This window comes from Berghia stephanieae, chromosome 14, assembly GCF_034508935.2.
Source record: "Berghia stephanieae isolate SIO BIC M18660-M18661 chromosome 14, UCSD_Bste_1.3, whole genome shotgun sequence".
NCBI classification, from domain to species: domain Eukaryota; kingdom Metazoa; phylum Mollusca; class Gastropoda; order Nudibranchia; family Aeolidiidae; genus Berghia; species Berghia stephanieae.
Genome location: NC_088373.1, coordinates 17249414 through 17273115, shown reverse-complemented (window position 1 = coordinate 17273115; position 23702 = coordinate 17249414). Strand labels below are relative to the sequence as shown.

At 37.9% G+C, this 23702-nt stretch overlaps 2 protein-coding genes across 5 annotated transcripts in view; both read left to right on the top strand.

The window, feature by feature from the left end:
* Positions 1–19937, top strand: part of LOC144959515 (uncharacterized) — a 31919-nt gene extending 11982 nt beyond the window's left edge. The window contains exon 3 of the mRNA XM_078892131.1: positions 19878–19937. Within this exon, the coding sequence (XP_078748257.1) occupies positions 19878–19937 (60 nt within the window). The remainder of the gene's footprint in view (positions 1–19877) is intronic.
* On the top strand, positions 18200–21940 carry LOC144959752 (neuronal acetylcholine receptor subunit beta-3-like). 4 transcript variants are annotated; one of them, XM_078892469.1, is made up of 3 exons: positions 18227–18388; positions 19878–19964; positions 20260–21940. In XM_078892469.1, exon 3 carries the CDS (start codon positions 20466–20468, stop codon positions 21699–21701), a length of 1236 nt encoding a protein of 411 aa, XP_078748595.1. In that variant the 5' UTR covers positions 18227–18388; positions 19878–19964; positions 20260–20465; the 3' UTR covers positions 21702–21940. The 4 variants fall into 4 exon arrangements, with proteins under 4 accessions (XP_078748594.1, XP_078748593.1, XP_078748592.1 ...); XM_078892468.1 differs by having other exon boundaries at positions 18200–18309; positions 19878–21940; XM_078892467.1 differs by having other exon boundaries at positions 18200–18388; positions 19878–21940.
* Positions 21941–23702: the final 1762 nt, after the last annotated feature.

Sequence of the window (23702 nt, the reverse complement as noted above, 5' to 3'; positions counted from 1 at the left end):
CGAAAAATAACAATACAATACTTCTCATTACTTGGCAGACATCAGAAAAAATGGTTTGTGTCGTAAAACGTTTGTCATAAATCGTTCTAAGGACATTTAGGCGATTTGGCGCGATATATAAACATGAATTTATCAGGCCATAACTTTACGAAGGCCACGCTGATACTGACCAAAAAATGACGTCAAAATGCCAGTCTTTTGCCACAGAAGAAAATAAATCGTGAGTTGTATTCAATATTTCAACCAATGAAATAACTTGTTTCCATGAGCTCTACTAACGACAACTCACTAGGCGGTGCAAAAACCAAATAATGACGTCAAACTGCCAGTCCTTTTGGATTTCAGTATCAGGCTATAACTAAACGATGGCTACGGTGACACCCACGGATACCCAACATGAAAACAATTCACAACAACAACTTTATAGCCAAATAACAACAACTTTATAGCCAAACAACAACAACTTTATAGCCAAACAACAACTTTATAGCCAAACAACAACTTTATAACCAAACAACAACAACAACTTTATAGCCAAACAACAACAACTTTATAGCCAAACAACAACTTTATAGCCAAACAACAACAACTTTATAGCCAAACAACAACTTTATAGCCAAACAACAACAACTTTATAGCCAAACAACAACAACTTTATAGCCAAACAACAACAAACTGGAACACATTGAAACACACCAATACATACGTTCCCACACAACACACTGCATCGGCAAATTCATTCGATCTCGGGACCGTTCGGTTACGAAGCAGAGACGATAACACTGAGCCACGCTGCTCCATGACACCCGTTTACCAGTGGCGTGTCGCGTGAATTGATCGTGTAGTTATTTGTGTCGCTGAGATTGCTATTAGTGACGTCATTCATGATTGTCGGTGTTGATCTATTCTAGATTCTCGCTTGGATTTGAATTAATTGGTCGATCCGGATAGCTCAGTTGGTAGAGCACTCGCTTCACACGAAAAAGCACCGAGATCGATCCCGGGTGCATCGAGATTTCTTTCTGACCCACCTTCCCCCCCCCCCACCTATCTACCCATCTGCGATTGGGTAGCTGGGTCTGTTAGATCTGGCGGAGAGTGCTTTAAGATAGATTAACGTCCTATCAAAAAGGTAGCAAGCAATTTATGTTGTCCATTTCACGCTATAGAAACCGGGTTAAACTACGGCTCCATGGGCCTAAGGCTCTGAAGGACTACTGTTTCTACTTTATTATCTCTTTCTTGCTTTAGAAACCTGGATAAACCAACGCCTTCTACAACAACAACAACAACAACAACAACAACAACAACAATAACAACAACATCTACTACTACTACTACTACTATTACTACTACTACTACTACTACTACTACTACTACTACTACTACTACTTGTCACAGTAAAGATTGTTCACAATTATCTTATTAAATTTTATTTTATTAAGAACTGAATTCATCTCACTCCAGTTATATTTCGGTAGGCTTAGATAAACTTTACCTTCTAATATTAGATCGTCTTTCCTTTTATAGCCTTCCCTCGAATTAATTTCTAATTAGTGAATACTTTTCGTTCTACATTCTGTCACGTAGCCACTTATTATAAAAGCTGATAGGTCTAACACTCTACACTCACTTTCTCTCCACAATCTATGCCGGACGGCCAGTCGCTCTATTCCTATATATATATACTGGAAGATTTTTATCTTTTGGGACTTTGTAGATATTATATCTACACCATTAAGACGCCGGAGCTTTTAACTTTGATTGTATAATCTTCAAGGATCAAACCCAAGCCCGCTGTCAAAGGACTACACAATAACTTCTTACCAATTGCCTGGAAGTGGAATTTTACGAGTCCAATCCTGTTATCAGAGGAATAGATCATCCAAGCCCATCAACTGCCTGGAAACGTAAACTTATGAACCTGACATATTATCATAAGTTACGTAAAATATTCATATCTCTATTTGTAACTGCCACGATCACTGTTTATCTCTTTTAATTAAATTTCATCATTATTTTTATTTCATTGTAAACAAATCGTTAATTGTTTTTCATTTATAGTAACTAGTAAATTCTGGGGCCTCATTCTACATATATCTTTATGCATAGTCGAGTAGCTCTTTACTCACTTGAGACCATGACATTTTGGAGGGGACACATATAAAGAATTGAATTTATTTAGTTACTTATATCTATTTCATCTAACCTTAAAGTTTAAATTGTAAAACTCTTAATTGCCCCACTTGATCATATTTTAATTGAACTCCCTATTTACAGGATTATTTTTTTTTCTTTTTCATTTCTTCATTTAAATGGAATAGCAATTTATCCATTCATTCTTTCATTCAAATTGAATAGCATTTTATTGATTCATTCCTTCATTCATTTATTCATTTATAAATTATTCATTCATTCATTGTTCATTCATTTATTTATTCATTCATTCATTCATCCATTCATTCGTTGATTCACTCATTTATCCAATCATTCATACATTTATTCCTCCCTTCATTCTTTCATTCATACATTATCCATTCATTCATTCATCTATTCACTCAGTTTTTCATTCATTCATTCATTCCTTGTCCACTTTGTTATTATATCACTCATTTCATTTTGTTGTTTGCCTCATTCATGAATTGTTTTCAATATGTTTACATTCCATAACGATTCATTCACCTATCATCCAATCACTCAGTGTTGTGAACACATTTTGTAACTATTGTAAATCTTACGATATTTTATTGTTTTGTATTTCAGACATCACTGCTAAACACTCTTCAATGCCTAATTACAATTGTTGAACAACCATTGAACAAGAGAGAGGTCCCAGCCACGAACTGAGTTGGTAAATATATCCTTCATTATTCTCTTTTACATGAGTTGGGCATCACATAGTAACTATAGACATCGTGATTTGTTTTGCATAGTGATTTGTTTTAAATGCATTTTTGGCATATTACTGTTACCGAAAACCACTTATATATTATGTTATGAAAAGTGAGTCTTTAAAAACTAAATAATAATAAAAGGAGTCTACTAGCCGTCGTGTTATATTTAGTGATAGATAACTTGGGATTATTTTGGCATCCTATTATTGTTATCACACTCTAGTATATTAGCGTCATTGCGAATAATTGTACACAAACTAACGACGAGTCACACACATTGGTGATACATTTTTCGTAGTAACATAGTTTAGAGTACACGCGATTGACACATTGTTATTGACACAAGTCATAATAACTCCGCATTGTATTGACACATTGCTTTATAAGATATAACGATAAAAGGCATCAAATTCAACATACATAATAAGTTGAAATAAGAGAGAGAGATTTCTAAAAATAGAACAGTTCATTCCAGTAAGTGTAAATAAATAAAACAGTCAGTAACAGTATCCTGTCAATATAATATATATAAAACATCGTAACTAATTTATTGCAACATGGAAGCATATAAAAGATACTTAAGTCTCGCAAAGGACTTAGAAATACCCCAGGAAAGAATATTTTCATGGTGCGAAGAGAAAGTAAAAGAAGAAAAAGAACATGAAGAAAGAATTCGTAGAGAAGAAAATGAAGAAAGAATTCGTAAAGAAGAAAAAGAACACGAAGAAAGAATTCGTAGAGAAGAAAATGAAGAAAGAATTCGTAGAGAAGAAAAAGAACACGAAGAAAGAATTCGTAGAGAAGAAAAAGAACACGAAGAAAGAATACGTAGAGAAGAACGAGAAGAAAGAGTCCAAGAAAGGGAACTAAAAAGACAAATAGCTTTAGCAGAAGAAGAAACCAAAAGGACCCAAATGATGCTGGAAATTGAAAAAACAAAAACCGGTCATGAAAGAAAACATAATAATAGTGATGAATTTTTCGTGAAACTTCCACGCATGCCAACATACGATGAACGCTCAGACTGTCTAGAATCCTTCTTACACCGATTCGAAGTTCAGGCTAAAGGTTATCGTTGGCCAGAAAGCAAATGGGCCACAGCCTTGATTAACTGCTTATCTGGAGAACCGCTAAAAGTTTTCTATACCTTAACAACTGAAGATGCAGATGACTATGGAAAAATTAAAGACGCTCTACTAAAAAGATTTAGATTAACGGAAGATGGTTACCAGGAAAGGTTTCACACTGCAAAACCGGAAAGTGGAGAAGACTTTAATACATTCGTGAACCGAATTACTCAATTTCTAAATCGGTGGCTTGAGTTGGCAAACGTAAAACAAGACGACTTTGCAGGCCTTTACTATCTCACGCTGAAGAATCGAATCTATCAAGCTTGCAACCCAGATTTAGTCGCATTCTTTAAAGAGAGAAAGCCAGAAAACTTGGACAAATTAAAAATCTACGCAGAAAACTTTAACAGCGCACATCCATTGACACCCCTTAGCAGAACATTGAAGGAACCATACTACGCTGCCGCTGCTCAGAGTCCAGGTACACCTAAAGTTCAGTACTCAAATAGAACGAGCCGATCAATCACTCGGAACACGCAAGTGAAACAAGATGATCATAGTAACAAACCATGGAACAAACAGTTCAATAGAGACCATAGCCGACCCTATCAAAACAAAACAAGAAATAGCACTGACAATAATACTGAGTATAAGAAAACCAACAAACCTATAATTAAATGTCAATATTGTGGAATGAAAGGCCACACAGCAGACAAATGTTACAAAATCGTGGGATATCCGAAAGAAACTGCAAATGCATCACTCCAAACCAGTGTAAATAATCAGACACGAATAATGTCAGGAGAAAATATAAATGTGTATTGCGTGAAAGGTATGTCACTTTTAACACAAACTCACAAATCAGGATCGCTATTTTTTTGTGAAGGCAAAGCTAATGGAACTGATTGCAAAATATTGAGAGACACAGGATGCAGTACAGTAGGAATAAAAGCATCTTTGATCAATGACGAAGACAAAACTGGAAAAACGGTACAATGCATCACATTCAGTGGCACAGTCGAAACCTTTGAAACAGCTAACGTGTACATAGAAACCCCATACTATACAGGAATAGTGGAATGCTGTATACTTCCCAACCCCGTCGCTGATGTTATTGTTGGCAATATAAAAGGTCTTAAAGACAACCCAACAGATGTAAAGGAATGGTCATTAACCCAAGAAACAGCTTGTCTAGCAGAAACAAGAAAGATGACTAAGACAACAGAGAAGCCAATGACTATTTCTCTAGAACCACAACAATTTGACAGGAACACGTTCATTGAAGAACAGAAAAAGGACCCGACTTTAACATCATATTTCAATATCGCAAACAAAGGGACGAAATCAAAAGTTGAATACATCATTGAAAAAGATATTCTGTTCAGGTTACATAGGAAAAGAAACAAAATAGCTAAACAACTGGTCACGCCGAGTATTTACAGAAACAAAATCCTTGGAATAGCGCACGATTCAATAACTTCTGGACATCTTGGGAGCTCTTCCACATTGAAGAGAATATCCGAGAATTTCACATGGCCTGGAATTACTAAAGACGTCCGAGAATATGTGAAATCGTGTGACACATGCCAAAGAAGAGTCGCAAAAGGCAGAATACCGAGATTGCCATTAGAGACAACCCCAGTTATTGAAAAAGTTTTTCAAAAAGTTGGAATTGACATTATAGGCCCTTTAACAAAATCAGATAGAAACCATACACACATACTAACACTAGTCGATTACGCAACCAGGTGGCCAGAAGCGATAGCATTGAAATCAACTACATCGGATCACATAGCTGAAGCATTGATGACAATTTTTACCAGAATAGGCATACCAAATGAGATACTGTCGGACAATGGACCCCAATTTACATCACATATGATGCATGAAACCATGAAACTCATGGGAATCCAACACTCATTCACAACTCCCTACCACCCCCAAGCAAATGGTCTTTGTGAAAGATTTAATGGCACTCTAAAGAATATGTTAAGAAAAGTGTCAGCAGAAAAACCAGATGATTGGGACAGATACTTACCAGCAATCCTATTTGCATATAGAGAAATACCCCAAGAATCTACAGGCTACTCCCCATTTGAGTTGATGTATGGACGATCACCTCGCGGCCCGATCAATATAGTAGCCGACATTTGTAAAGGGAATGAGGAGGACAATAACGAAATTATGTTTGCTTACGAATATGTAAGAAACCTGAAAGACAGAATAGAGGATACGTGTAAGCTAGCACAGGAATCCGTCACCAAAAAAGCAGAGAAATACAAGGAATACTCTGATCGCAAAAGCAAATCAAGAAAATTTGAGATTGGTGACAAAGTACTAATACTCTTACCCGATGACTCGAGTAAACTTTTAGCTACATGGAAAGGACCATTCAAAATAACAGCAGTAAAATCTAATGTTAATTACGAGATTAAAATTAACAACACAACAAAGACATTCCATGCAAATATGCTAAAAAAGTATTTTGATAGAGACACAGTGTCGCAACCTATGTTTACTAATATCGAAGCTTCAAATGCAGGATTAATCATACCGTTGGTCATGGGACACAGACACCCGAGACAGAAAAACAAACAAAAATCGCACAATTGCAACCACCTAAGACAAAAAAAAGAAGTACGCAAAGTACTTGGGCTCCTAAATTTTTACAGGAAATACATTTACATCTTCGCGCACATCGCGACAACCGCTAACAAATCTGACAAAGAATGGGTCACCGAACAAAATTGTTTGGACAGAAGTGTGTCAGAATAGCTTTAACCAATTAAAGGCATTACTCTGTTCAGAACCAATTCTTAAATTACCCGACATATCAAAAGAATTTGTTGTAAGAACTGACGCGTCTGATAAGGGCATCGCAGGTGTACTATTACAGGAGCATGAGGGAACTCTAATGCCTTGCTTATATGCAAGCAGAAAATTATTGGACAGAGAATCACGATACTCTGTAATAGAGCGTGAAGGACTAGCCATCGTCTTTGCTTTAAAGACATTCAGCAGATATCTACTGCTAAAAGAGTTTGTGGTCGAAACGGACCATAAACCACTCACGTACATAATAAATAACAAAATGAATAATAGTAGAGTACTAAGGTGGAGTCTATTTTTGCAAAATTACTCTTTCAGTATCTCTCACATACCAGGCTGTGAAAATATTCACGCCGACCTACTTTCTCGATTAGTATAAACACGTGAGAAGGGTATAACTTAACCTCCCATGCATACTGTTAGTTACCTCGCAAATTATGCCAAATCAGAACGCACAATTTCGATAATTTTATTTGTAAACATGATGACCCAACTTAATGTAACATTGAGTATTGTTTGGATATGTATACCATACCCATTCATGATTTGAGAAATCTTCTCTTTATCTATTATTGTTATGAATTTTCACTCATTTATGATTAATAATTGAAATGTCAATATTCCATTTACATTTTCATTCATTTCATTCAGAAAATTACCTTCATATCATCGACTTAAATCATGCTTCATTGCCATCACTATTGTTTATCACAATGATTTGTAATTACATTGCCATCATGTCGTTCATCACAATGATTTGTAATCACAATCTTTCATTGTTATTGTCGTCCATTCATATACCTACGTTAATATATACATTTCCATGTCTAGTTAATAAATAATTTATTGTAGCACAAATCATAACAATGGATTAATGCTAGAGTATCATGATAGTAAATTTACTTCCGTTTGTAAAATCTATCTTTCCCATAATGGTTAAAGAGTATATTTTAAACGTGGGTGGGGGTGTCACAGTAAAGATTGTTCACAATTATCTTATTAAATTTTATTTTATTAAGAACTGAATTCATCTCACTCCAGTTATATTTCGGTAGGCTTAGATAAACTTTACCTTCTAATATTAGATCGTCTTTCCTTTTATAGCCTTCCCTCGAATTAATTTCTAATTAGTGAATACTTTTCGTTCTACATTCTGTCACGTAGCCACTTATTATAAAAGCTGATAGGTCTAACACTCTACACTCACTTTCTCTCCACAATCTATGCCGGACGGCCAGTCGCTCTATTCCTATATATATATACTGGAAGATTTTTATCTTTTGGGACTTTGTAGATATTATATCTACACCATTAAGACGCCGGAGCTTTTAACTTTGATTGTATAATCTTCAAGGATCAAACCCAAGCCCGCTGTCAAAGGACTACACAATAACTTCTTACCAATTGCCTGGAAGTGGAATTTTACGAGTCCAATCCTGTTATCAGAGGAATAGATCATCCAAGCCCATCAACTGCCTGGAAACGTAAACTTATGAACCTGACATATTATCATAAGTTACGTAAAATATTCATATCTCTATTTGTAACTGCCACGATCACTGTTTATCTCTTTTAATTAAATTTCATCATTATTTTTATTTCATTGTAAACAAATCGTTAATTGTTTTTCATTTATAGTAACTAGTAAATTCTGGGGCTTCATTCTACATATATCTTTATGCATAGTCGAGTAGCTCTTTACTCACTTGAGACCATGACACTACTACTACTACTACAACTACTACTACTACTACTACTACTACTACTACTACTACTACTGCTACTACTGCTACTACTACTACTACTACTACTACTACTACTACTACTACTACTACTACTACTACTACTACTATTACTACCACTACACGGTAGAGCCACGCTCTCACCTGCCAGGCGGAGTTGTCGTACCAATAAGGTCGCAGGTTCAAACCCCACCACCGCCGCGAAAATTTTTTTATTCTCTATTGTCTTCTGGCACTTTTCTACTCACTTCATATCTTGTTGTTACCAACATAAGTGCCTGCTCCACTCACTTTTCTGAATTAAAAATTCACCCCATACACCGGAGCATACTCAATGTCTCAATCGTTTCTATGTTATATGTTTGTGATGAGAATATTGGCTATTAAGCTTAACTGCTGGTCAAAATTACTTCGCGATGGTGGTGTGCGAACGAATCGGCGGTCTCAAGAAGTGGGTGAGAGAGGGATCTAGAAATGACTTGGGTTTGAAACGAATATTTTTGTGTTCGTGGATAGCTCACACGGTAGAGCCACGCTCTCACCTGCCAGGCGAAGTTGTCGTACCAATAAGGTCGCAGGTTCAAACCCCACCACCGCCGCGAAAATTTTTTATTCTCTATTGTCTTCTGGCACTTTTCTACTCACTTCATATCTTGTTGTTACCACTACTACTACTACTACTACTACTACTACTACTACTACTACTACTACGACTACTACTACTACTACTACTACTATTACTATTACTACTACTACGACTACTATTACTATTACTATTACTATTACTATTACTATTACTAGTACTACTACTACTACTACTACTACTACTACTACCACCACCACCACCACCACCACATACTACTACTACTACTACTACTACTACTACTACTACTACTACTACTACTACTACTACTACCACCACCACCGCCACACCACAAGACCACAGGAAGTCGGAGGAGACATCGATAGATAGAATAGATTACCAATGTCACGTGGTTGGTCAGAACTCTTTCTATAGATAGTATGCAGATGACGTCACTCGGGCCTTTGTTATTGTTTTTGCCATCCGCGTTTGTGAGTTGTTCTCACTAAACTGTATTAACCAGTCTATAAAAGTTCATGGTTACACAGAGTTTGTGTGTTGGTCCGTTATACTTCCGGATGGCAATGTTGTGAACTCCTTGGCCAAGCGCATTCTATCTATAGACCAGAAATGAATATCAAAACAGCTTATTTAAAACAAAAAATACTTAACGTTTTGGGCTCAAAATCCTTCCTCGGCCAAAAACAAAACAACAGAGAAATGAAAATAACGCGCTGAGTTATCCAACTTGAATAATAAACCACAATAAAAGTTTTGATTAAAATCCCAAAAGCAATAATCATTTGGATCGTGTACACACTAAGTGTGTTCTGTGTTCAAAACAACACATTGGATGGGCACGGTTTGATTTTATAAGTCAAAACACGATCCTACGACTTTACCACATGGCACGACTGGGTGAGTAGTTTTCATTCTTCAAGACAACACAATGGCAGAAACATTGGACGATGAACTCTTTGGAACTATAGATGGTATGCGCTTGGATAAGAAGCTCACAACATTGCCATCCGGAAATATAATGGACCAACACATAAAACTGTGTGTAACCATGAACGTTTATAGTCATGTTGATAAAGTTTCGTGAGAATTACTCATAAACGCGGATGGCAAAAAGCAATACAAAGACCTGGGTGACGTCATCTTCATACTATCTATAGAAAACGTGTAAAAAACGTTAGTAAATAAAATAAAACACATCAATATTGGACAGACGTTATGGAACACAGAACATTACTATCAATGAATATTGGAACAGCTTATAAAAAATATTTAACAAAAAGATAGTTCGAAGATGAAGTCACTCACGTTTTTGTTTTTGTTTTTTTTGCCATCCGCGTTTATGAGTAATTCTCACTGAACTGTATTAATCCGACTATAAACGTTCATGGATACACACAGTTTTGTGTGTTGGTCCGTTATACTTCCGGATTTCAATGTTATGAACTTCTTAGCCAATCGCATACTATCTATAAAACTTAACGTTTCGGACTCAAAATCCTTCTTCAGCCAGAAACAAACAAACAAACAAACAAAAAGAAAACAGAGAAAGGAATTTATAAGCTTCAGCTTAAAAAAAAAGAAAGCAAACAATAGATAAAACCAAACAAATTACTTAACACGGAACGTTTCGGGCACTAAACTCTTCCTCGGCCATCAAGACACACCGAGAAATCAATTTACCAGCTTACAAAAATAAAGCTAAAACAAACACACAAACAAACGAAAGACAAAATAAAAACCAACAACATTTATACCAAAAAAAAAAAAAATTAAATAAAAAAAGAACAAAATCCTAATAAGGAGCGTTTTGGGCTCAAAATTCTTCATCAGCCAATCACCCCTCCCCAGAACGAAATACTCGTAGCATAATAATTATCAACGATTGTCAGCGTTAATCAATACTGAAATAATAATATAGATAGTATGCGCTTGGCTAAGAAGTTCACAACATTGCCATCCGGAAGTATAACGGACCAACACACATTGCTGTGTGCAACCATGAAATTTTATAGTGTGGTTGATACACTCTAGTGAGAATCACTCACAAACGCGGATGGCAAAATACAATAACAAAGGCTTGAGTGACGTCATCTTCGTTCTATCTATAGCTTCAATTTGAATCAAGTGGTGAGCATTTTACTTAAACACATACCATGATTTAAGACTGAGTCAATGGCCCGTGTCAAAGTAATAATTGGTCACGGTTGAATGACCTCGAATCGCGTTGATAAGACACCTTAAGGTTTATTGGTGATTAATTCGTCTATAGATCTAATTATAATCGACCTGGGATCAAATCTCACAGCCGTCATTCTATCCAACCTGATTTGTGTCTGCCTCATGGACCCAACGCCTTCATCGACCAGTTTGAGTTCTTTCATTTTTTATTAAAATGAGTTTTTATATAGCGCAATATCCATCAAGACGTACTAAAACGTTAAAAAAAAACAAGAACCCCCCCCCCCCCCGAAAAAAAACAAAAACAACAATACAAAAAACAAAACAAAAAACAAACAACGAAAAAATCAACAACTATAAACAAAACAAAGATAACAAAGAAACAAACAAAAAGCAACAAAAAAAAAAAAAAAAAAAAAAAAAAAAAAAACAAACTTGAGCTTAAACAGAACCCAAAAAAAAACTAAACGTGCTCAAAGCGATTTACAAGGGGTCCCAAATCGACAGCAACATTTCACATGTTAGATTAGACATGACGGCCATTGAATACAACCGTCGCCTTCTACAACTCAAGCCTGAAACGGACCAATTATTGATGTCCAGAGTACAAGGCAACGACCTCCAAAACAAACCAAATTGTGAGTTGTGTTCATTCGTACAAACACTGACATCATTTGGTTCCTTGAGTCACTAATATTTCTAACAGTATTCGACTGGATCATGTGCTGAACTGTGAGAGATAAAAAGACTGGCATAAAATGGAACCTGACTCTATAGATAGTTCGAAGATGACGTCACTCAGGTCTTTGTTATTGTTTTTTGCCATCCGCGTTTATGAGTAATGCTCACTGAACTGTATTAACTTTTCATTCCCTTTTCATATGTCTTAATACCAGAATGTGTAAAAGTCAAAACATGATCAAATTTATGTGTTTTTTTTCCTCTGGAAACGCTTTTATGCTCGCCGGAGAAATATTTCATACTGGCGTCCGCCATTGTTCCGATAGTTTAGAGCGAGTGTTACTAAGTTACCATGCGTCATTAGGAAGGAAGTGACGTTACGACTATTGAAGAGTATAAACACCCAAGAAAACAGAGGTGATGAGATTACTAAACAGCAACACAAAACCCATCTCAGTAAATGGAAACAATCTGAAGGACGTAGACAAATTTACATATTTGTGTAGCATTGTTTCAACGTCTGGAGGAATAGATGAAGACATATTGAGGCTATATGGTCTAGTGGTATGACACTCGCTTTCGGATCGGAAGGTCCTGGATTTGAGCCTCGCTCGGTGCGATCCCCCCCCCCCCCCCCCCCCAACCCCCTTATGTTCTCAATATCTCCCTAATTTATTTTCTAAAAAGAAAGAAAGAAAAAATAAAAAGAAGAAAAAGCCCGATGCAATCATTAATTGTTAACTTATCATCATCATCATCATCATCATCATCATCATCATCATCATCATCATCATCATCATCATCATCATCATCATCATAATCATCATCATCATCATCATCATCATCATCGTCATCGTCATTGCTCAGAACACCTACATCATTCTTCCTCTTGTCATTCGTATTTGTTTTGTTTTTTTGCCCCCCCCCCCCCCCCCCCCCCTCCTCCTCAACACAACAAGGGAAGTAACAAGTAAATTAACAGAGGATCACATTTACTGAAGGGATTAAGTCCCTTGACGTCTTCACCGTTCACATTCAACAAATCGGCTGTTTGCTAAACGTTCTAATAAACTTGTAATAGAAGAGAATATAACCCCGCCCCTTGGACTGTCCGACTGGTTATTATTTAGTAAGCAATGACAGTGATTAATGACCCAAGTAAACTACACAGATTCTACTATCGATGGTGTGCGACAAGATTGAGATGTACCTTTAAAAAGAATCTCAAGACACATTATTGTGTATTATTGTGTATTATTATTGTTAAATGTAGAGATGGGAAACTTCTGTGTTTTATAACAAGTGATGTGTATGCACGGCTATGTGGTCTTGTGGTATGACACTCGTTTTCGGATCGGAAGGTCCTGGGTTCGAGCCTCGTTCGACCCATAGATGCGTCCTTGGAAAAGGCTCTTTACTCACATTCTCTCACCGTACTCAGGTGTAAAATAAGTACATCGCCGTTAACAGCGTTGTTTCTGTCCGAAAAAATTGTAATATTGCCTAACAGGCGTCAGTGTTGCTGTTGGCTAGGGACCCCTTGTAAAGCGCCTTGAGCACGTTTAGTGGATATGGCGCTATATAAAAGCTCAATTTAAATTTATATGTCAGGCCCTGCCAAGTTGGTAAACATCGTTGGGTGAATACTTCTCACTAAATTCTCTCTAACAGAATATAAACTTTTAAGTTTACACATAGTTTTCTGTATTTGTGCGACTGATATGATGGGTAGAAATTGTGTATATTTTACCTAAACACATAGCATCAATACTCAAAAGCTATATTTATCTACTTGACATTGACAAACACACACAGGGAATTTGGTGTCATGTTATTTTTTTATATCACGTGATAGGGAATAATATGCAGGTCATACATAACAGTGCAACTAAATGGGATTCTGTAGTCTGATGTCACGCCGCCCGGCAACGGCGGCCATCTTGGTTCTAAACAAAGAAAATCATTACTTTTTATTCTTCAAGCTGGCTAGAACTTTTCATATGTCTTGTGATCAGAATGTGTAAAAGTCAAAACATGATTAAATTGATGGGTTTTTTTTCCTTTGGAAACGCTTTTATGCTCGCCGGAGAAATATTTCATATGGGCGTCCGCCATTGTTCCGATAGTTGAGAGCCAGTGTTACTAAGTTACCATGCGTCATTAGGAAGGAAGTGACGTTACGACTGTTGAAGAGTATTTGTAACAAGACAAAAGAGAATGGCACACTTCCTGCCTATTGTATGAGCTGCACTGGCTGGCTGTCAAGGAAAGAATCATTTTAAAGATTGCTCTGTTTTGTTTTAAAATCCTAACTGATGAAGTATGTAAGAAATACATTTGTACCAAATAGGAATTTACGATCCTCAACTGACAAAACGAAGCTTACTCTTAGAAATAATTATAATTATAGATTTAATGGCGGCCGTTCCTTTACCCACTCTAGGCCCGTTGTGTGGAATGACCTGCCCAGAAGGATAAGAGAAGAAAAAAAAATCTATTGATAGTTTTAAATCATTGTTAAATCCCTAGATACCTTTTTACCGTTACATTTTCATGATATTGATACACTGCTGCTATAGGGAATGAGATTAGCGGAAGAGTAGCGTCCCTTGATTGGACGTCACCCACAGTCTGTGACGTCACCGGCGGAAAAGTTATTCGAGAGAGAACGTCATATTGATTGTGCGCATGCGTCTCTTGCCCTCGCTTTTCCGCCGGTGACGTCACAGACTATGGGTGACGTCCAATCAAGGGACGCTACTCTTCCGCTAATCTCATTCCCTATTGATATCATTGTGCGATACGTTTTATATAATATGTACATTTTGTATATTTATTTGTAAAGTATTTTGAGCATCACACAGTGATGAAAATGCGCGATATAAATGCCATGTATTATGGTTATTATTTTAATGTGTTATGGCAAAAAAGAAAAGAAAAAGAAAGAGACCAAAAACAAAAAAAAAAAAAAAAAAAAAAAAACACAAATCAACAACAACAATAAAAACAAAAACAAATACTACAAAAAAACAAAAAAAAAACAAACCCCAACTGATTACAATATCCTTGTATATCGCCGAAGACCTGGATACAAACCTTGTGTCATTTATCTTCTGGTTTCAGGGTGATTGCATCATATTTTCTAGTCTAAATAAATAGATACTGGTCGTCAATAAAAACCATCCATCCTCATCCAGTATTCCTTAGAATCTGCCTATAAATTCTGTTACTGAAATAGTTGATGTATCTAGATTAGAAATAATTACAACGTACTCAATCTTCACACAACAAAGAACAATTTCAATTGAAATCAAACATTTTGCTTCCTCAAGTCTTCAAATTACATAGCATTCCGTTATCCTCATTCTCTCTCTACTAACTGACCATTCTCTCTCTCTCTCTCTCTCTCTCTCTCTCTCTCTCTCTCTCTCTCTCTCTCTGACCAACTACACACTCTAGTCAAACACCGGACACTCACTCATTCCACCCCGATACACACACAACAGTTTTCACACGCATTCTCCCCTTTCCTTGAAGCATGGATGGATTCAACAACAAAAACAACAAATCAACTATCAAGAACCTTAAACTACATGTCAAATTGGATTCAATAGTCTGATGTCACGCCGCCCGGCAACGGCGGCCATCTTGGTTCTAAACAAAGAAAAGCATTACTTTTTCAACAGTCGTAACGTCACTTCCTTCCTAATGACGCATGGTAACTTAGCAACACTGGCTCTAAACTATCGAAATAATGGCGGACGCCCGTATGAAATATTTCCCCGGCGAGCATAAAAGCGTATTCAGAGGAAAAAACATAAATTTCATCATGTTTTGACTTTTACACATTCTGGTCACAAGACATATGAAAAGTTCTAGCCAGCTTGAAGAATAAAAAGTAATGATTTTCTTTGTTTAGAACCAAGATGGCCGCCGTTGCCGGGCGGCGTGACATCAGACTACTGAGTCCAATTGTTATCGTTATCATACGACTACCGCAGCATACAAACGTATGTGGGATACTTGACACAAATATAGATGAAAAAAAAATCTATTTAAAAATAGGAGAGAAAATGATAAAATAAATAAATAAATAAATATAATAAAATTCCCTTATTCATCCCAAAGGGGAAATTTGTCTCTAGGGTCTATTCCAAGGGAAGACTGGAATAACCCAGGCGTCAGCCGCAATGCAGCGCCGCAAAAGAGCTAGGGAGAGGTGACTTGCTCAGCGGTGGTTCTTCGAACTCGGTACGAAGCAAAGACCATACCGATGACAGGACACAAGTACATTCTGGGTCGTCAGACCGTAGCCATCGTTATGTTATAGATAGATGACGTCACTCAGGTCTTTGTTATTGTTTTTTGCCATCCGCGTTTATGAGTAGTTCTCACTAAACTGTATTAACCAGACTCTACAAATTCATGGTTACACACAATTTTGTGTGTTGGTCTGTTGTACTTCCGGATGGCAATGTTGTGAGCTTCTTAGCCAAGCGCATACTATCTATTAACTTTTTCAGAGATTGCTTATAGATAGTATGCAGATGACGTCACTCAGGCCTTTGTTATTGTTTTTGCCACCCGCGTTTGTGAGTTGTTCTCACTAAACTGTATTAACCAGACCATAAAAGTTCATGGTTACACAGAGTTTGTGTGTTGGTCCGTTATACTTCCGGATGGCAATGTTGTGAACTCCTTGGCCAAGCGCATTCTATCTATATGATCGCAGCCATCGCTCCCAGAAACCCCCGTCGCCAAGGAGCTCTCGGGCTGTTAAAAACTCACTTCACGCCATCTTCACAATGTTTCACCATGTGTTAGGCGCTTTACAATACTTGATTTAATTCCTTAGTAGATTACAGGAAGAATTGTGAAAATGTTTTTCTTTTTGTTTTAACCTCTAATTGAGTGCACGTGCCCTTACGCCTGGCACCTGAAGTGTGTTGTAATACTAGACTTCCATTATGACGTCAGGAGAGACTCCCTTGCCTGGTAGCATCGAAGACAAATCAGGCAGTATTAATGCTGTTTGGTTAAGAAAAATACTCACAGCACCCGCCAACCAGATTAAACATATCTACACACAGAACTTTGTGTAGTCTTAAACATCTATAGTCTGAAGACTACAATGTGTTGAGAACCACACACAAAAATGACGCTATAAACAATAACAAATTTGACTGACGTCAATCTCTTTCCTTCTATAGCGTAATAGAAAAAAAAAACATCAATAAAAAAAAAAATTGAATGTAACCGCTTAAAAAAAAATTACCAAACACGAATCGTTTCGGCATCAAAACCCTTCTTCGGCTAATTTTAAACCGGAAATGCTCCGTGTTTGGTATTTTTCACCTTTAAATTATCTATTTATCCATTTTCGGGGTTATCTCGGTTTCTATAGCGTGAAACGGAAAATAGCGGCTGTTTGCTACCCAAAAGATTCTAGTCAATCGTAAAGTACTTTTCGCCAGATCTAACAGATCCAGCTACCCAATCACTTTTGGACGTTTAGAAGGTCAGAAAATAAAATCTCGACTTCACCCGGGGTCGATCCTGGTACCTTTGGGTGTGAAGCGAGAGCTCTACCAACTGGGCTATCGGAACCCCAACGTTTATTTCTCACTAATATAAAATAATGATTAAGGTAAGGTGGCCTGATGGGTAAGGCATAGCACTGCCACTCGGAATGTCCTGGGATCGAACCCTGCTTCCTGCACTTTCGTTTTTTTTCTTTGGGCAAGAATATTTACGTCCAATTTGCTCACTTTGGACAACTTGGATTTCTATTGACACCAGGCGTTTGTTTTGTGGAATGTCTAATTTCTTTCATGTAATATCTGGGCGCCGTTGTCTAATGGTGACTTGCACAAGGGCTTCATTTTACAAATAAAATTGTTCAATACATTTACTGTAAAAAATACAACTGGAGTCTTGTACTAAGATATGTAACGAACTGATTGATTTTATATACGTCACAACCAGAAACCTCTACCAAAACAGTTTTTTTTCTCACATTATGGCGTGTCTAACTAAGCGTGTCATGTGTTGATTGCTGTGAATGAGAATGGCAATTACATGAAATGGAATCACACACACACATAGTCACACACACACACAGTCACATAAAAACATACGCACACACACATATACACACCACACATTATACACACATACAACACACAACAATCACGATTCGTCAATATTTTTGGCACCACTGGGTTCAGAAGTGGCGGTGGAAAGATTTGGTCTCGTTGAATCAGGGTTAAGTAATCAGAAGGAACGGATTTGTCCACTGGTCTTGTTTACCTGTCAGTTTGTAAATATGAAAATCTTTTCGGTTTGTTGATATATTTATTTTTACTCTTTCCAATGTGTGTCGAGAATAAGGTGAGTGGATCTAACACACATCATCGAATGTGTGTCGAGAATAAGGTGAGTGGATCTAACACACATCATCGAATGTTCGTCTATGAAAAATAAATGGATCTAATTAACATCAAACATTCGCCTGGGAATCTTATCTTAAATTTTGGTACTCGACTGTGCAAAAGTTTTCAATATTCAAATTACATTTAATCTCTCTCTCCTCTCTCCTCTCTCTCTCTCTCTCTCTCTCTCTTCTCTCTCTCTCTCTCTCTCTCTCTTCTCTCTCTCTCTCACTTTCTCTCTCTCTTTCTCTCTCTCTCCTCTCTCTCTCTCTTCTCTCTCTCTCTCTCTCTCTCTCTCTTTCTCTCTCTCTCACTCACTTTCTCTCTCTCTCTCTCTTTCTCTCTCTCTATCTCTCTTTCTCTCTCTCTCTCACTTTCTCTCTCTCTTTCTCTCACTCTCTCTCTTTCTCTCTCTCTCTCTTTCTCTCTCTCTCTCTTTCTCTCTCTCTTTCTCTCTCTCTCTCTTTCTTTCTTTCGCCTCCGCTCTCCAGCACTATCAATCTATCTACCTATTTAGGTGACGACATCTCACTGTGACAACGTGGACGATTCCTGTTGTCATCAGGCGTTTGTTTGATGGAATATCTGTATATTACTTCATGAAATTCCAAGGTGACGTCATCTCTTGATCACTGCTGATGATTTACCGCGGATCCGCAGAAATCCACGAATTTAAAGTCAGAGGAGGATTTTCCTCCTTCAAAAAAAAAAAAAAAAAAAAAAAAAAAAAGATATTTCCTGTCCTGACCGTGACAGACTTGATGTTTGGGGGAACAAATGGGTGACGTCTCCCCTCCCCAGAATCTAGCTGGAGTATAAAAGACAATTTATCATCTCAATTGTTCTACAAGTGTGTGTGTGTGTGTGTGTGTGTTGGGGGGTAGGGGGGTGTGTGTTGGGGGGGGGTGTGGGGTAGGGGGGTGTGGGGTAGGGGGGGTGTGGGGTAGGGGGGGTGGGGTAGGGGGGGGGTGTGGGGTAGGGGGGGGTGTGGGGTAGGGGGGGGTGTGGGGTAGGGGGGGGTGTGGAGTAGGGGGGGGGTGTGTTGGGGGGTAGGGGTGTGTGTGTTGGGGGGGTGTGGGGTAGGGGGGGTGTGGGGTAGGGGGGGTGTGGGGTACGGGGGGGGGTGGGGTAGGGGGGGTGTGTGTTGGGGGGGGGGGTGTGGGGTAGGGGGGGTGTGTGTGTTGGGGGGGGGGTGTGGGGTAGGGGGGGGTGTGATGTAAAAATGGGGCTTAGAGGCAACGGTTCAACATGTTCCTCCCATTTTACATTTTGTCACCATCAGCATTGCTTGTCACCATCAGCATTGCTTGTCACCATCAGCATTGCTTGTCACCATCAGCATTGCTTGTCACCATCAGCATCGCTTGACGCCACGCGGAAGGGCGGGATTTTTAAAATAGAATTTCAATGCGAGAATCTTAATCTTCCATTCTTTATTTCTTCCTCAGCCCAGGATTCCACAACTCCATGAAATACCCGTCTCTAAGGAGTACAAACCAACAGCTTGATTCCTGCAATCTTGGAGTGATTAAAAAGTAACAATAGTTCTTGTTATGAAAAATAGTTCCATTGATAATTCCTTTTCTAAATGTTGGACATGCATGAATTAATTCTATTTCCAAGAAACGCATCGGCCTAAATCACGTGACTATTCCTGACTGTCAAGACGGTTTTCATCTAGAAAAACAAACAGTTTTATCCAATTTATATTTCTAAAAAACCCAAACTTTCTCCATTTTGTTTGAAGTCTTCTTGTTTTAAAAGAGAAAAAAAAAATGATGCTAAAGATAAAAATACTACAGAACAATGAATTTTTCTTCCCCTCTGCAGTTTTTCTATTTATAGCATTGTACACATGTTTTGATGACGTCACAGCCCATACAGCCAGCGTGAACGACTCGAGACGACTAGTGAATGACTTCATCAATCAATACGATCGGCGTCTCCGGCCTGTGATCAACCAGACCCAACCCATCGACGTCTACTTCACCTTCCACCTTCTCAGCCTTCTAGAAATCGACGAAGTCCAACAACGGATGCACATCAACGCCTGGGTCAATTTCTCTTGGTGGGACGAGGTCCGAACATGGAACCCCCAAGACTACAACGGCATAGACGTTCTCCACCCAGACCCCCTGGACATCTGGCGCCCAAGAACCATCGTCGCAAACTCCATCGGCCCACGTGACATATTTGGGGACGAGTACGCTCCGTTTTCAATTCTATCCACGGGTTCAACCACGTGGTCGCCGGGCGCCATTTTTTATTTATCATGCCAGTTGGATTTGACCTACTTTCCGTTCGATACACAGACATGCGCAGCGCGAATTCTGACTAATGACTTAGCGACGGAGATAAACGTCATCCCCACGAGTCCATTCGTCCTGGCGCGTGGCTACACGCCACACGGCGAGTGGGATTTAGAATCTTCATCGGTGACAAAATCAATTATAGTATTCGGAGGAAGATCTTACTACGTCCGGACAATCGTGTCTCTTGTCTACAAACGAAGGCCTACGTACTACCTCCTCAACGTGCTGAGTCCCGTCATGGTTCTGTCATTCCTGTCTTTACTCGGGTTCATCGTCCCCAAGGAGAGCGGCGAAAGAGTCTCCTTTGCCATAACTGTTCTCCTATCCCTGGCTGTTTTTATGGGCGTCATTTCCGGTCAGTTACCACCAAGTTCCGACACAATTCCAGTCATCAGCATCTACATCTTCAGTCTTCTGTGTCTAAGCGGCTTCTCTGTCTTCATCATTGTCTCTCAACTCCGATTGGCAACTTTCTTTTCGGAAATAGACAATGAAAAACCGGAACCGGATATTGACGCGCTGCAAGAAGGAAGCGGAAATAGATATATTAAATATGATAAACAAAACAACCGTAATAACAAGAATTATCTCCCTTCCAAAACAAACGGAGGATTTACCACCGATTATTCGACGAATCTCCACGTACACATCCAGGAAACTGTCTCTGATGACGCATCAAACAGCTCGGTAATCCACGGGGAAATGCCCATTTCCAACAATGACATCGACATTTCCACCACAAGCCTTGACAAAAACCGCGAGCATGGAAAGAATCACTTGGATACATTACATGCCGCATCATTGTCCGTTTCTTCAGACAGACCGTTTGTATCAAAATTCAATACGCTTTGCAAGAAGCTGGTTTTTAGATATGACGATTTGATTTTGTTCTTTGTTTTCACGATAGCTTGGGTCGTTTTTACAACACTTTTCTTCAACAAAGTCCTGAATCAAAACTAGAACGCTTTTATCTTTTATACTTGCCATTATCTTTTGAAGGAATACATTTTTTAATCCCTTGAATTTGTCAAAAAAAAAAAAAAAAAGAAGAAAAACCGAAAAAAAAAACCCCAACAACAACAAAAGAAATAAATAAAATCAAACAATTAAAAAAAATAACAAAAAAAAACAAAACAAAAAACAAAACAAAATAAAACATGAAAAATAAAAAATAAAAAGATAAAAAAAAAACAAAAAAACAAACAAAAACAAACAAACAAACCCAAAAAACATCAAAATATCAAACAAACCGAAGACAAATAATTGAATGGAAATTGACATGTGTAAAGTAAACAACGAAAATGAATATAACACAACAAAATACCAAACATGGGACGTTTAGGCGTGGCTCGGTGGTACGGTCTATGCTTCCAACCCGAAAGGTACAGAGTTCAATCACCCGCCGCTGCGTGGCCTGTGTGGCCTTGATCAAGTCACATCGCCCTAGGTCACTTTGCGGCGCTGCTCTGCGGCTGACGCCTGGGTTATTCCAGTCTTCCCTTGGAATAGACCCTAAAGACAAATTTCCCCTTGGGGATGAGAAAAGAGAATTTTATTTTTATTTTTATTTTGGGCTCGAACCCTTCTTCAGCCAGTACTCCCCCCCCCCTTCTTAATATAAGACTCCGATGAAAGCTTAGATTACATAACTATAAAAATACATTTCTCTGCCGTCTATCTGTTTGTTTGTTTTTTAATTAATGTATTGACGATTTCATTGTTTTTTTTCATGGGCGAAGAAGGGTCTTGAATCCAAAACATCTCGTGTTTTGGTACTTTGTTCTGTTTACAATTTTCTTTTTGAAAGCTGTCAAATTGATTTTTGTTGATCCATGTTGACAGCCACAGCTTCTGGCAGCTTTGAATCTCTTTGACTTGAAATGTGACCCGTCGTGCCAGTCCAGTGTTGTGGAGGACTGGCTCTAACGATGGATATTGAGTCTAGAGCTACGTATACCTATATGCAGGTCTGACAGACATCCGAACGCAATTATGGGCCTAATTTAACATTGGTGTCATGGACAATATGTTCCGTCATATTTCAAAAATAATTTGCATCACAACAATGGGCCAATAATGAATTGAGTTATCAGACCTACAAATAATTGCACATCGGTTTAGAGTCAAAAGATCAGGAATATTAAATTCTTTTTACCGGTTTAGAAAACAGTATTCTATGATCGTAAAATATTTTTTAAAATTCACACGATATATTCAATAATACTCATCTGATGAGGGGTGGGGAAACACCATAGATGTCCACCTTTTAAAATTTCTATGATTGCACCTTTCCCCTCCCCCCTCCCCCCAGCCCCCGAAAGCCCTTTGATTCATGTCAGGGGGCAAATTTTTTCTCTCTATATATAGAATAACAAAAGAATAATTTATAGAGGGAAAGAGGGGGGAGGGGATGCAGTCACAAAAATTCCAAAAACTGGAAATCTGTTGTTTTCTCCGTGTATTCTTTATATCCTGATACTTGAACGAGAATTGTGTGTATTTATTCATTTATATAGTTATTTATTTATTTATTTTTTTTTTAATTTATTTATTCATTTATTTATTTATCTATCAATTTCATTTTTGTTTGCTTAGGTTAATTTTTGATTTTTTTTTTCTGATCTGATTTGTTTAAATGGATATTCTCTGTTAATGAATGTTTTATGTCGGTAATTACCTGAAAATAGACATTTGAAATTTGAATTTGTCAACGTGTGAATTGTAAAAATTAAATAAATTGATGCCCTTCATACAAAACTGGTATGGCGGTATTATTGTTAAATAAAATCCAAAGTTTTGCAACCAAATTCCCAAATTTTGCAAGCAAAAAACCTACCCAGCAAAATTCGCAAACATTTTGCAAAAAAAAAAAAAAATTGCGATTGATTGTCGTAAAAACTGACAATAAGTTCGTGAAAGGGAAAAGCGTTGTGGTCTCTAGGTAGATATATATATATATAT